The sequence below is a fragment of the Marmota flaviventris genome, chromosome 1 (assembly GCF_047511675.1).
Source record: "Marmota flaviventris isolate mMarFla1 chromosome 1, mMarFla1.hap1, whole genome shotgun sequence".
NCBI classification, from domain to species: domain Eukaryota; kingdom Metazoa; phylum Chordata; class Mammalia; order Rodentia; family Sciuridae; genus Marmota; species Marmota flaviventris.
This window is the reverse complement of record NC_092498.1, coordinates 211,670,213-211,684,529: the sequence shown is the minus strand read 5'-3', so window position 1 is coordinate 211,684,529 and position 14,317 is coordinate 211,670,213. Positions and strand designations below refer to the sequence as shown.

The window sequence follows — 14,317 nt, the reverse complement described above, 5'->3', positions numbered from 1 at the left end:
CCGGGTGGGGGCTGGGCTGCTGTGGGGGGCTGGGAGGGCTAAATCCGGCGGTTGGTGAGTGGCGGGAGCAGCTGCTGCCCGGATCGGCCCCCTCTTCCGTCCCTCCCCTCTGTCCCTTGGCTCGGGCCGGTCTGACCGGTTTGGGCCGCCCAGCCTGGCACTTGGCTGGGAGGAGCCGCCGCCAGTCGCTCGCTCGCTAGCTCCGGGTGTCTCTCGGGACGTCTGCGCGTCCAGACCCCGGGACTGCGAGGGCGCGAGAGCTGGAGGGCGCCGTCGGGGCCCGGCGCCCGCAGGGATGGGGGGCGATCGGCAGGATTACTACGGGAAGCACGGTAGGCTGAGCCCCGTCCCGCGCCCCGGGGCTGGCTCCTTGGAAGGCGCAGCCGGGGGACCTCGGGGACGGGAGGAAAGACCACTAGAGGCTGGAGCGGAATTGCAGATCTCTGCCTGAGTCCCCATCCCCTGCCAGCCTCCCTCACCCCAGTTCTGTCCAGAGCTGCCTCTCCTTCGTGCCTCCAACCCCCCCTTCCCCTAAGGACCTGCTTCCGTAGCCCCTTCCGCTGCAGAAGCCCCCTGCCCTCATGTCACCTTGAACCTTCCCTTTCCGCCAGGTTCCCTTCCTGGTGTTCCACCTCTGGTCAGCCGCCGGCTGATAATCTCGCTGGTAACTATGAGGGGCTCTCCCGCCCCGGGCAGTGGTATGCACTGACTGGGGACTTGGGTGTGGTGGCCTGGAGGTACAGTGGTGCCAAAAATTTGCACTAGCGTTCTAAATTTTACTCCTGCCCACGCAAAGCACACCTACGGTCATCTGGGGCAATGGGTTTCGCAGCCTGTTCTTAGTTCAGATTTTCTGACCTACCTAGCTTAATCCTGTTGACTTTCAGGAACTCCCCAGAAGTACGATCCTACCTTCAAAGGACCCATTTACAACAGGTAAGGGCTCTGGATTCCTGGCAGCAGGCGATGCTATTCCTGCTTATACTGGCCCAACTCTTGTTTCTGCTCTCCTCCCTTCTGTTCTCCAGTAGACTGGTGATAAATATTTGCAACCTGATGGAAGGACTGATTTCTGTAATATACAAAGAAGACCTTACAGATTTTTTTTTTTGGAACCCAGGGGCACTCTACTACTGAGCTATGTCTCCACCTCTTTTTATTTTATTTTATTATTATTTTTGTTTTGAGACAGTATCGCACTAAGTTGCTTTGATGAGAGCGGCCTTGAACTTTTTGTGATTCTCCTGCCTCAGCCTCAAGTCTCTGGATTACATATGTGCACCACTGCACCTGACTAGATTTCTTGTCTCTCCATCCTTTTTTTTTTTTTTTTTTGGTAGTGGGGATCAACTTTTCCATTGAGCTACACTTCCAACTTTGCAAATGGATTTTAAAAACAAACAAATGATAGGATCAGATCATTGGCAGGACAAGTACTGTAGACAATGAACTTAAGAAAAAAACGCTCAACTTCAGGAAAAAATAAAATAATGTAATTTAAAAGAATAACAGATTGTATTTCCCCATCAGAGATTAGCACAGATAAAAGATTGACACATATTCTGCTCTGAAATTAATTGGTGCAGTCTTTATTTATTAATTTATTTTTTGCAATACTGGGTATCCAACCTGGGATCTTGCAAATGGCTAGGCAAGTATTCTACCACTGAGCTATATCCCTAGCCCTGATCTTTTCTTTTGAGGCAGTTTCTCACTAAATTGCTCAAACTGACTTTATTTGAGATCCTCTTACCTCAGCCTCCAGAATAGCTGGGATTACAGGTTTGCACCATCAAGCCCTGCTAGTCTTTATTTATTTTTGAGATAGGGTCTTGCCATATTCCCCAGTCTGGCCTAAACTCCTAGGCTCAAGTGATCCTTCTGGGTAGTGGGGACTACAGATTCATACATCTATAACTGGCTGGTACAGTTTTTTGGAGAGGTAATTGAAAATGTGAAGTTTCTATTTTTTTTTTTAGAGAGAGAGAGAGAGAATTCTTAATATTTATTTTTTAGTTTTCGGCGGATACAACATCTTTGTATGTGGTGCTGAGGATCGAACCCTGGCGGCACGCATGCCAGGCGAGCGCGCTACCGCTTGAGCCACATCCCCAGCCCAATTTTCTATTTTCTTTTACCTCCTGGTACTAGGGATTGGACTCAGGGGTGCTCTACTACTGAGTTACACCCCCAAACTCTTTTTCTGTTTTATGACAGGGTCTCTCTAAATTGCCTAGGCTGGTCTTGAACTTGTGATCCTCCTGCTCAGCCTCCTGAGTCTCTGAGATTACAGGTGTGCATCACTGTGCCCAACTGGAATATAAAATTTTCTTAATGTAAATCTCTTTGTTCCCAAAACTTAATTCTTTAAAAAAATTTTTTTGGTTTTGGTTTGTTTGTTTTTTGCAGTGCTGGGGATGGACCCCAAAGCCAGAGGCATGCTAGGCAATCACCCTACCACTGAGCTACACTCACTGCCCCCCCAAATTTTAATTTTAGGGAAAAAAATTCCCAGTAAACCTTGCACACATGGACAAAATGTTACTAGAAATTGCTGGTAAAGATGTGGTAAAATAACCAGGTGGAGTGGTATATGCCTCTAATCCTAGCCACTCAGGAGGTTGAGGTAGGAGGATGGCAAATTCGAGGCCAGCCTTGGCAACTTAGTGAGACCCTAAACAATTTAGTGAGACCCTGTCTCAAAATATAAAATAAAAGATAAAAAGGACTGGAGATGTGACTCAGTGGTAAAGTGTCCCTGTGTTCAATTCCCAGTACCGAAAGAAGAAAAAGGAAATGATGTGGGGAAATGAACACTGAAGCACGAGAGAGCTTCACATTCCTGTCATAACCCTCTTTCGAGGACAGCACAGCATTTAGATATCAAAATGTAAAATGCATATACCCTTTGGCACAGCATTCAAGCTACTCAGGAAAATGTATATTATGCATGGAAACAGGTATATAAGGGCCAATGGACCCTTGCCCTGACACTCTCCCTCTGTTCCAGGGGTTGCACGGATGTCATCTGCTGTGTGCTGCTTCTTCTGGCCATTGTGGGTTATGTGGCCGTGGGCATCATAGGTGAGTAGAGGAGCCCTTAGGAGAAGGTGGGTTCTAGGGTGGGAGGGGACAGTGCAGCCTCTGGGGCAGGGGGAGGGCTGCTGCTCAAAGGTGGCTGAATCCCTCCACAGCTTGGACCCATGGGGACCCTCGAAAGGTGATCTATCCTACTGACAGCCGTGGGGAGTTCTGCGGGCAGAAAGGCACAAAAAATGCGTGAGTGGGCTTCCCCTGGTGGGCAGAAGGGCTTCATAAGAACAGGGGGTGGTTCTGGGCTTTCCCTGTCCAGTCCATTATTAATCCAGTCCACAAGTACAGTCGTCCCTCAGCACCCAAGGGTGGTTTCTTCCAGGACCCCCTGCAAAATGATTGGACGCTCCAGTCTCTCAATAAAGGGAATAGTATTTGCTCAGGATCAAGGCACATCCTTCAGTAGACTTCAGCACCTCTCATCATGTAAGATGATTTCGAGTGCACAATACAATATAAATGCTACATAAACGTTAGTGTACCGTGCTGTTTAGACAACAAGAAAGGCAAGTCTCTACTTATTCCTTTTTTTTGCATGTGCAAGTGGTGGGGACCCAGCCAAGGCTTCAAGTTTGCACCATCTACCACAGAGCCATGCCCTCGGCCTCTGAGCCTCCTTTTCTTCTGTTTTGAGTTTGACGATCTACGACCTGAACAGAGTTTGGATAGTGTCTGTCATGGAACAACTGCTGCGAGATTTTATTTTTGTTCATTTGTTTTTACGGAGGATTGAACCCAAGGACTCTCTACCACTGAGCCACATCTCTAGTCCTTTTTCATTTTTATCTTGAGATAGAATCTTGCTAAGTTGCCCAGGCTGAACTTGAACTTTCCATCCTCCTGCCCAGTACCCCAAGTCGTTGGGACGACAGAGGCCTGGCTTCTGGTTTTCATTGGTTGTTTTCATAAAGATTTTTATGTGTGTGGGGGGGTTGAGAAGCCTTGACTATTTATTTCTATTCTCCTTTCTCCAATCCTAGGAACAAACCCTTCCTGTTCTACTTCAACATTGTGAAGTGTGCCAGCCCCCTGGTCCTGCTGGAATTCCAGTGTCCCACCCCACAGGTAACTTGTCCCCACCTCTCCGCTTTGCTCTCCTGTTCACTTTCTGTGCCCCATAAATGTGGGGTGGAACCTGGTCCCTAAGTGGGGATCTGCTGTCTGTCTTGACTGAGTCTGCTCTCGTCTTTCTGCCCCCAGATCTGTGTGGAGAAATGCCCCGACCGCTACCTCACCTTCCTGAGTGCCCGAAATAGTCGGGACTTCGAGTACTACAAGCAGTTCTGTGTTCCTGGCTTCCAGAACAATAAGGTGAGCAGGAAGCTGCCCTGGGCGCTCAGGCATGCATCTAGTGGTGCCAGCCTGGGGGATTGCCTCTTCCCTCTTTCTCTTGGCAGGGTGTGGCAGAAGTGCTTCGAGATGGTGACTGCCCTGCTGTTCTCACCCCCAGCAAACCCTGTTAGTCTGGAGTTCCATAAGGCCAGGCTGGGGTGGGGGAAGGTCTGCAGGGCTCAGCCTGACAGCTCTTGTCCCCTGTTGCCTCCAGTGGCCCGGCGATGCTTCCCAGCCATCCATGCTCACAAAGGGGTCCTCATGGTGGGCAACGAGACGACCTATGAAGATGGGCACGGCTCTCGGAAGAACATCACAGAACTGGTGGAGGGTGCCAAGTGAGGATTGAGGCCCCCACATTAGTGTCATACTGCCCTGGCTGGGAGAGGGCATACCCTGGGCCAGGAGGGGTGTCTGTCCTGAGCCTCTCCTATCTTCCCCCAGAAAGGCCAATGTCGTTCTGGAGGCACGACAGCTGGCCATGCGGATATTTGAAGATTATACCGTCTCTTGGTACTGGATTGTCATGTGAGTTACAGGGAAGGTGGCTCTCCCCTGGCTGCCCCATCCGAGGCTCTTGTAGGATAGGATCTTCTAATGTCCCTATTTTATCCCCCAGAGGCCTGGTCATCGCCATGGTGCTGAGCCTCCTTTTCATCATCCTGCTGCGCTTCTTGGCTGGCATTATGGTCTGGGTGATGATCGTCATGGTGATTCTGGTGCTGGGCTATGGTGTGTCTCTCCCCCTCTGTATCCACCCTTGCCTACAGTCTACAGAATGCCCATGCCCTTTGACCTGTTTATAAGAGCTGCCAGTTGAAAACAACTTCGGTGCCCCCAATAGGGGATGGGTTCAATCCAGCTCTCTGGCACTGGGGATGTGGCTCTTTGGTAGAGTACTTGTTAGCATGTGCAGTCCCCTTGTGTTCAGTCCCCAGTTCCACAAACAAAAACCAGACTAAGGGCTGGGGTTGCAGCTCAGTGTTAGAGCACCTGCCTAGCATGGCCAAAGCCCTGGATTTCTTCCCCAGGACTGCTCAAAACAAACAAATATCCCCCAAATCTCTGGCTATTTGTAGCTTTCCAAACTAGGACCTAGGTCAGCATTTTATCAACACCAAAAGACATTCTCAAGAAGGCTTTTTAGCACCAGGGAAAGGGGTACCTACACTAGCAGGGGATCAAATTCTTGCTCTGTCACTTCCTAGTTCTGTGTCCTTGGGCAAGTGACTAAGCCTCACTGTGCCTCAATTTCTTTCTTCGTGTTATGGGGATAATTAGTATTTACTAGTTTGGAGGCTTAATGAGAAGGAGACAATGTGAGGATAAAATCAGGGGAAGGGCTTGTTTAGAGCAGGACTTTGGAATTTGGAGGCTTCACTCCCAAACCAGTGCTTCATATGCTGATGCTTCACTTCAACTTGCTTGGTGTGTCCTCCCATCTGAGGACACAGTATCCAAATGTTCAGGTTAATAGTGGTTTCTGGTTGGGTGCTGGCATTTTAGGTGACTTGATTTGTTCTTAATAACTGTACTTACATTTTTATTTATAATTTATTTTTTGCGGTGCTGGGGATGGAACCAAGGACCTTGTCCATGCCAGGAAAGCATTCTACCACCACGCTGCACCCTTGTCCTACAATTTTGTTTTACAAAGACTTAAGGGGTACAGGCAAGGCACCAAGATCACAAGTTCAAGGCCAGCCTCAGCAACTTAGGCCCTGAGCAACTTAGTGAGACCCTGTTTCAAAATTAAAAATAAAGAAAAGGGGGATGGGTGGGGATGTGGCTTAGTGGTTAAGCGCCCCTGGGTTCAATTCCTGGTACCAGAAAAAGGAAAAGAAAAAGAAAATGTGGTATATCTACACAATGGAGTTGCTGGGCTAAGGTGGTGATTCTGTGCAGGAATATTTCACTGCTACATGGAGTATGCCCGGCTGCGTGGGGAGGCCGGCTCTGATGTCTCCCTGGTGGACCTTGGCTTCCAGACAGACCTCCGGGTATACTTGCACTTACGGCAGACCTGGATGGCCTTCAGTGAGTTGAAGCCCCCTAATCCTGCCTCTGGTGGAGCCTGGGCGATAGTGGGGAGCCCAAACGGCTCATCCTCTGCCTCTTACAGTGATCATTCTGAGCATTCTTGAAGTGGTCATCATCTTGCTGCTCATCTTTCTCCGGAAGAGAATTCTCATCGCCATTGCACTCATCAAAGAAGCCAGCAGGTGGGGTCCAGCACACGAGGGGACCTGGCTGGGTTTTTCCCTAAGTCTCTTCAGGTCTTGATGTCTCTGTCTCTGCTCTTCCCCAGGGCTGTGGGATACGTTATGTGCTCCCTGCTGTACCCTCTGGTCACCTTCTTCCTGCTGTGTCTTTGCATCGCATACTGGGCCAGCACTGCTGTGTATCCATCTCCAGACCCTATTTCTGACAGCCTGGGGGACAGGGCTGGATCATGGTGGTGATGGAGGTGGTGGTGGGGGTGTGTATCCTTTCTCATAAGCCCCTAGGGTTCCCAGGCCCAGATTTCAAGTTCCTTAATGAGCCTCTAGCTTCCTGTCCACTTCTAATGAAGCTGTCTATAAGATTTTGGATGATGCCACCTGCTCACTAGCTGGGAAAACCTGCAACCCTGAGGTGGGTGTTCCCCGGGTAGGGAGGGCAGGTATCGCCCCAGCAGCTCTCAGACATTTTGAAACCTCTCATCCCTACTTGGAGATCATATGGCAGACATTTGGCACCTGCTGTTTGCACTGTACTGGGTATCAGTGACATGGAGTTGAAGAGACCCCCCAAGCCTGGACCTGGCAACTTTTCTGAACAAACTGGGAAGTGATACACTTGGCCTTTCCCCCATTTTGGGTGCTGAACTACACATCTTGTTCCCCCTTCACTTCATGTCTTGTGCCTGCACCCTTTTCTCGACCACTATGATGACTGTTCTTGTTTTTAGAACCACTTCTTGTGTTCCACCAGCCCCTAACATGAACTCCAATTCCTTGATGGCACTTTGATCCTCATGACTTCTGTCTTATCCTATGGTCTAACCTGACTGGCCACTCAGTGATGCCCGGAGCCCAACTGAACTCCTGGCCCCTGTATTTTGACTTGGTCTTGTGTCCCTCTCCCAGACCTTCCCTTCCTCCAATGAATCCCGCCTATGCCCCAACGCGCATTGCCAGTTCGCCTTCTATGGCGGTGAGTCGGGCTACCACCGCGCGCTGCTGGGCCTGCAGATCTTCAATGCCTTCATGTTCTTTTGGTTGGCCAACTTCGTGCTGGCGCTGGGCCAGGTCACACTGGCTGGGGCATTTGCCTCCTACTACTGGGCCATGCGCAAGCCAGACGACCTGCCAGCCTTCCCGCTCTTCTCTGCCTTTGGCCGGGCACTCAGGTAGTTCAGGGCTGGGGATGGATTGGGGTGGAGGTGTTCTGGCCAGCTGCTGACCATCTCCTTTGCCCACAGGTACCACACAGGATCCTTGGCCTTTGGTGCCCTCATTCTGGCCATTGTGCAGATCATCCGAGTGATGCTTGAGTATTTGGATCAGCGCCTGAAAGGTGTGGTCCCGCCACAGCTGTTATTGTCTCTTGCTGGGGGCGGGACTATGTGAAGATCTGGGGATTCCTTCTTGCTTGGTGGTGGGTGAAAAAAAAGGGATGGGAACATAATTGGCTTGTGCCTGTTGGGGTGGGGAGCTGAGGGGCTGACGTGATTGGTTCCCGAGGGGTGGGTCCAAGAGGCCTGAGCCACCATTGGCTCCAGCAAGGAGGGCGGGATGAGGCTTCTGCTTGGGCTTGGGGGCGGGGCCTGTGCAGCAGTGTGTGTTCAGAGATTGAGTGTCTTGGGGGCGGGGCTAAAGAGCTTTACAATTGGCTCATTCATTATTGCGGGGCCAAGGACTCTTGAATTTCTATCCACTTTTGCATCCCTTTCTTTCTCTTCCAGCTGCGGAGAACAAGTTTGCCAAGTTTCTCATGACCTGTCTCAAGTGTTGCTTTTGGTGCCTGGAGAAGTTCATCAAATTCCTCAACAGGAATGCCTACATCATGGTGAGTGGCCCAGACCGTCGGAGAATGAACTCACCAGTTCCTGCCTGGTGAGTTCCCTACCCAGTGGGCCTGATCCTTCCTCCTCCCTTCCAGATCGCCATCTACGGCACCAACTTCTGCACCTCAGCTAGGAATGCCTTCTTCCTGCTCATGAGAAACATCATCAGGTCAGGGAAGACACCTCCCTCCTGTTGCTTCCCTCTCTCCCCAGTCCTTGAGCCAATATTCACATCTGCCCCTCACTGTTCCCTGCAGAGTGGCCGTCCTAGACAAAGTTACCGACTTCCTCTTCCTGTTGGGCAAACTTCTGATCGTGGGCAGTGTGGGTGAGTGCCACTACCCCACCTGTCATAGTATGGCAGCCTGTTGGGAGTGACTTGTGAAATGCCATCATGCTCCATCTCTTCTATGATAAATGTCACCTTGGGGAGCTCTTTTCCTATAGCCAGAACTCTCAACCATCTTTGTGTTCTTTCCCCTACCTCCAGGAATCCTTGCTTTCTTCTTCTTCACCCATCGTATCAGGATCGTGCAAGATACAGCACCACCTCTCAATTATTACTGGGTCCCAATACTGGTATGGAGATCTTTGGGGACAGATAGAAGTCTGGGGATAAGGAGGTGTTGGGACATGCTTGGCCTCCTTTGGACAGATGTGGATGAAAGTCAGATGGACTGAATATTTATTCAGCCCATAAACATTTTTGTAGATGTCCTTTCCTTTAGAGGCTTTACAATTTAGAGGTAAACAGACATTAATTAAGAATTAATATTGGGGGCTGGGGATATAGCTCAGTTGGTATTGTGCTTGCCTTGCATGCACAAAGCCCTGGCTTCAATCCCCAGCATCACACACACAAAAAAATAATAATAATAAAAAAGAACTTATTGGGCCAGGCTTGGTGGCACACAATCAATCAATCAATCAATAATAGTACTGGCAAGCCAGGTGAGGTGGCCTAGGCCTGTATTCCCAGTGACTCAGGAGGCGGAGGCAGAAGGATTAAAAGTTCAAGGCCAGCCTCAGCAAATTAGCAAGGCTCTATGCAACTTAGTGAGACCCTGTTTCAAAAATGAAAAAAAGGGGCTGGGGATTTAGCTCAGGGGTAGAGTGCTTACCTGGCATGATCAAGACCTGGGGTTTGGTCACCAGAACCTTAAAAAAAAAAAAAAAAAAAAGAAGAGAATGATATTGGTGAGTGTAAATTGCCATCTGGGACATGTTGTCGGCATATTTACACACTATAGGGAATCATTAGGGTCTGAGGCGAAGGATCTGGGTAGGTCAAGGGGTCCAGGTGACTTCATGCAAATGATACTGAATCTGAGATCTGAAGCTGTAGGTGACTGCCAGGCAGAGAGAACAGCAAGTACAGAGGCCCTGAGACAGGACCCTGCACCAGGAGCAGCGAGGAGACCAGTGTGTTGATGTGAGAGTAAGGAGCTAGAGAGGAGGATAAGGAGTTGACAGGGTTGGAAGGGTTGAGTCTCCATCCCAAGAGCAGTACAGGCCTTGGGGCCCAGTGACCTAGATTTTTTTTTTTTTTTAATCTTATTTCCTGTATTTGTTAATTCTAGGGTGAGTAACTGGGCAAAGTTTTTAATCTCTCTAAAGTCAACTTCAGTCAACAAATGTTTATCGGACTCCCAAGGCCCTAGGAGTCTCCAAATTGCTAGGGATATAGCAATAAATACACCCATACAGTCTAGTAGTTATTAAACCTATAATTCCCTAAAAACATGTATGAAATTGAAGCTGAATGCAGGCCTGAGGTAGGGTGCATAATGCCAGGAGAGCCCAAAACAGGGTCTAGGTGTTGGAGGCAACTTCTGGAGTAGGTGGTACTTGAGGACTTGCTATTTAAGCTGAAAGCAGAAAGATGATGAGGCATGAATTACACTTAAGTCAGGACAGCAGCCTGGGCCCTGGGATCCTGTCAGCAGTGGTGAGAAGTTGTTATTCCAAAGAGGGCTTATCAACAGGGGATTGACACGATGGCAGTCTAGGAAGGACTTGGTGGGTGGGGCTTGTTCTGGGCAAGAGCTGGGGCAGAAACAAGCCATCTCCCCTCCCCCAGACGGTGATTGTTGGGTCCTACTTGATTGCCCATGGTTTCTTCAGCGTCTACGGCATGTGTGTGGATACGTTATTCCTCTGCTTCTGTGAGTGACCTCTCACCCCAGCCCTCATGGGGCCCCAAATCCCTCCTTCCCGTGGGTCATGCCATCTCCCTCCAGTGGGCACACATCAGTGTTCAGTGCCCTCCGCTTCCCCAGGTTGTCCCTTGTCCTGGGGCCCTAGCATGCCTTCCTGGCTTACTCACTGCACGGAGCTGCTCCATCCCGTGGTCCCCCAACCTGGGCTACAGCTGGAACCCTCTGCCCCTGGGTCCTCAGCTCTGGATTTCTGGCTTTGTTGGGGGTGGATCTATGGCTGCCACTAACTCTGGTCTCTCCGTCTGTCTGTTTTTTTTTTTTTTTCTTTTCTCTTCCTCTCCTCCATGCCTGCTGGCTTCCCTGTTCTTCCCCTGCCTCCCTTTCCCCCTCCTTTCCTGACTACCCCATTTTCCCCCGCCGGTTCCTGGGGGGCCCAGGTGAGGACCTTGAGAGGAATGACGGCTCTCAGGAGCGACCCTACTTCATGTCGCCCGAGCTGAGAGACATCCTGTTAAAGGGGAGTGCGGAGGAGGGCAAGCAGGAGGAAGTCGAGGAGTAGAGAGTGAGGGAGACGCCTGGGAGCCAGGTGTCCTCCCCGTAGGCTGGGGGAGGTGCATGTGGGGGGGCTCCCTTGCCTGGGAGTGTGGGATCATGTGGTCCCTTCCCAAGCCCACAACAGACTGCCCCTCTGGTCCTAGTGTGTCTTGCTTTCTAACCCTCTGAGGCTTCTCTATGGCCCTCATCCCCTCACCCTGTCCCCGAGGCCCCTGCCTGTGGACTCTCTCTCATGCCACCTGCTCTGGGGCCTCTCTCTGCAGTGGAGGATCTGGAGAGAAACGATGGGTCAGCTGAGAGGCCTTACTTCATGTCTTCCGCTCTCAAGAAGCTCTTGAACAAGACCAACAAGAAAGTGGCAGAGTCCTAAAGGTCCGGCCTCCCCTGCCTCTCCAGAGCCCTCCAACTGGGTGCTTGGTCGGCGGCTTGGGTCAGTACCCCCAGCCCATCGGAGTTGCCTGAAGTCCTGTCACTGCCTCTCTGCCCCCTCTTCATGATCTAGTTACTGCCAGTTTCTGGGGACCTGGAGGATTTGGGGTATCTCTTCCCTATGCCAAGGGGTGCTCGGAGTTTCCACAGCAGCCCTGCAAGACTGAGATGAAATGAGTCACTTTAGCTCTCACTGACCTGGATGGGGACAAATCCGGTGTAGCCTCTTGATGCCTGGGATGGGAGGTGGCCAGACTTCTGCCAGCTCCTTCATGCTTCCTGTCCTCTTCTTAGACCACAGTGGGAGAACAATGGGAAGGACTGAGATTGTATATGAGAGAGCAGCGGCTGTGCTGAACTTGAGTTCCAAGTTCCCCCTGCCTCTCTAGCCAGGACTGAAACCCATCTCCACGGCTGAACAGTTGGCTCAAGGGCCGCCGGATGCATTTCTTTATTATTATTTTTTAACTTGGACATGCATTAAAGGGTCTATTAGCTTTTATTCCATCTGTCTCCACAGCTGGGATGGAGCTGCCAGGGAGTGCCTTCATTTGTCCCCACCCCCTACTGGGTGTGGCTGGGCTGGGAGTGTGTGCTTGCAGTAACTAAGTCCCTACTAGAGAGGCCATATTGCGGGGGACTCATTGAGGAGAGCCCTTGATGAGAGGAGATGGGGCCAGATGTTGGGAGTGGCAGCAGGAAGTAGGCTTGACCACCAGAGCCCGCCAAAGGAGATGCTAATGATTGCTTAATGGAAACCTGCTGGCCTGTTGCCTGGCTGGAGAATTGGACCCGATGCCTCCTGCCCTCCTTTGCCAGTTATTGACACTGCTCTCTTTGTAAGAGAGAAAAGAAACTGAATCCACCTAAGGGATGGTTTTCAGGGGACAGGGGTGGGTGGGGCAGGTGCCCTGGGCTAACAGGGCCCTCTGCCTACTCGCCTACCTTGGGGATCCTTTTGCCAAACTGTTGAACTCAGGGGACCCGGTTGTCTGGTTCCCCCTTTGCCCACCACAAACCCAGCAACCCCTACCCCCACTTCATGCCTTCACTCATGGGCACCATCAGCACTATCCATCAGGATCCCAGAGAGGGAGGATTCCCAGCCTGTGGTCTCCCATCTCTGTGCCTGCCACCTGCCATCCCCTTCCTGTCTGCCCAGCTCTATGCATCTGTTAATTGCATTCCAACCACTAATAAAGTGCCTATTGTACAGGTCTGGGCTTGGCATGTTTGTGGGGGGAATGAGAGGATGATGGGGGAACCCCAGCTTCCAGTGCTCTGGGATTCTCAAAGTTGGGGAAGAAGGAAGGGCAGGAAACCCACTGTCTGCTGGCCTTGAACTCTGCCCCAAATTCTTCCACTGAAGCTGCTCAAGTTTCTCCTGGAGGCAGCTGGCTGAAAAATGGCCCTTCTGCTATGATCCCTGGAGTGCACAAGGCAGCCACCTCCTGTCCACCTCTTCAGTCACCAGTCCTGAGCACATCCCTCAGATCTTTGTCCCAGTGCACCTCACCTGAGGCCCCATAGTCTAGCCCAGCCGCTTTTGATCTGTCTTGCTCCCTGAAGGCTTGCTGCTGCCCCCTGGTGCCAGCTGTTGTCATTGTCTCCAGGCCATCTGCTCTACAAGGTTAGGATATTCATTTCCCTCCCCTGGAATTTAGTTATTTTTCCTTTTTCCCTTCCTTATTTCCTTTTCCCCTTCTTTCCTTTCTTCTCTTCTTTTTGTTTATTTATTTTTTGTGGTACCCAGGGCCTTGAGCGTGCTAGGCAAGTGCTCTACCACTCAGCTGCACCCCAGTCCTGTTTTTTTTTTTTGTTTTTTTTTGGTACCAGGGATTGAACCAAGGGGTGCTTAACCACTGAGCCACATCCAAGCCCTTTTTTATATTTTGAGACAGGGTCTCACTAAATTGCTTAGGGCCTTGCTAGGTTGCTGAACCTGGCCTTGAACTTGGGATCCTCCTGCCTCAGTCTCCCAAGCTGCTGAGATTATAAGCATGCACCACCATGCTTGGCTCTTCAGTCCCTTTTCCAGACAAGGTTAGTCTCCTGGATTATAGGTATGTGTGACCCACCTGTACTTTTTTTTTTGATACCCGGGATTTAATTCAGGGGTACTCACCCACTGAGCCACATCCCCAGCCCTATTTTGTATTTTATTTAGAGACAGAGTCTTAGCACCTCCCAGCTGCTGAGGCTGGCTTTGAACTTGCAATTCTGTCTCAGCCTTCCAAGCCACTGGGATTGCAGGCAGGCACCACCAAGCCCAACAATGGACGATTCTTAAGTAACCACTTTTGTGTAACTGTGATGGGTATGCAATCTACAACTTTTGTTTGTTTTGTCTGTTTATTTTTATGTTGTGCTGAGGATTGAACCCAGTGCCTCACACGTGCTAGGCAAGGGCTCTGCCACTAATCTACAACCCCAGCCCTTACAACCTTTTGTTTATGCAAGCATATATTATAACCTTGAGCTACATCTTCAACCCCATTTACCATATTTTGAGTATAGTCATCCCTCAGTATCCATGGAGAATTTATTACAGCTTACTAGGCTACTGAAATTTGCAGATTATCAAATCTCTTATACATAATGATGTAATATGTGAACAGCTTCCCGTAGACTCAGTCATCTCTAGGCAACTTGTAATACCTGATGCAATGTAAATGGTATGGAAATAGTTGTTACGCTGTTG

General features: G+C 50.3%; 1 protein-coding gene across 3 annotated transcripts in view; it reads left to right on the top strand.

Moving 5' to 3' along the window:
- The window catches only part of Slc44a2 (solute carrier family 44 member 2 (CTL2 blood group)), a 31,832-nt gene extending 18,997 nt beyond the window's left edge, over positions 1-12,835 (top strand). The window contains exons 2-22 of one of the 3 annotated variants that reach the window (XM_027955266.3): positions 888-936; positions 3,011-3,084; positions 3,195-3,279; positions 4,074-4,158; positions 4,294-4,404; positions 4,491-4,551; positions 4,640-4,763; positions 4,870-4,953; positions 5,045-5,157; positions 6,331-6,462; positions 6,548-6,647; positions 6,734-6,826; positions 6,975-7,059; positions 7,554-7,816; positions 7,889-7,983; positions 8,372-8,475; positions 8,569-8,642; positions 8,731-8,801; positions 8,964-9,052; positions 10,554-10,638; positions 11,451-12,835. In XM_027955266.3, the coding sequence (XP_027811067.1) occupies positions 888-936; positions 3,011-3,084; positions 3,195-3,279; positions 4,074-4,158; positions 4,294-4,404; positions 4,491-4,551; positions 4,640-4,763; positions 4,870-4,953; positions 5,045-5,157; positions 6,331-6,462; positions 6,548-6,647; positions 6,734-6,826; positions 6,975-7,059; positions 7,554-7,816; positions 7,889-7,983; positions 8,372-8,475; positions 8,569-8,642; positions 8,731-8,801; positions 8,964-9,052; positions 10,554-10,638; positions 11,451-11,557 (2,084 nt within the window). In that variant the 3' untranslated portion in view covers positions 11,558-12,835. The other 2 variants (XM_027955264.3, XM_027955267.2) reach the window with 2 other exon arrangements.
- Positions 12,836-14,317: the final 1,482 nt, after the last annotated feature.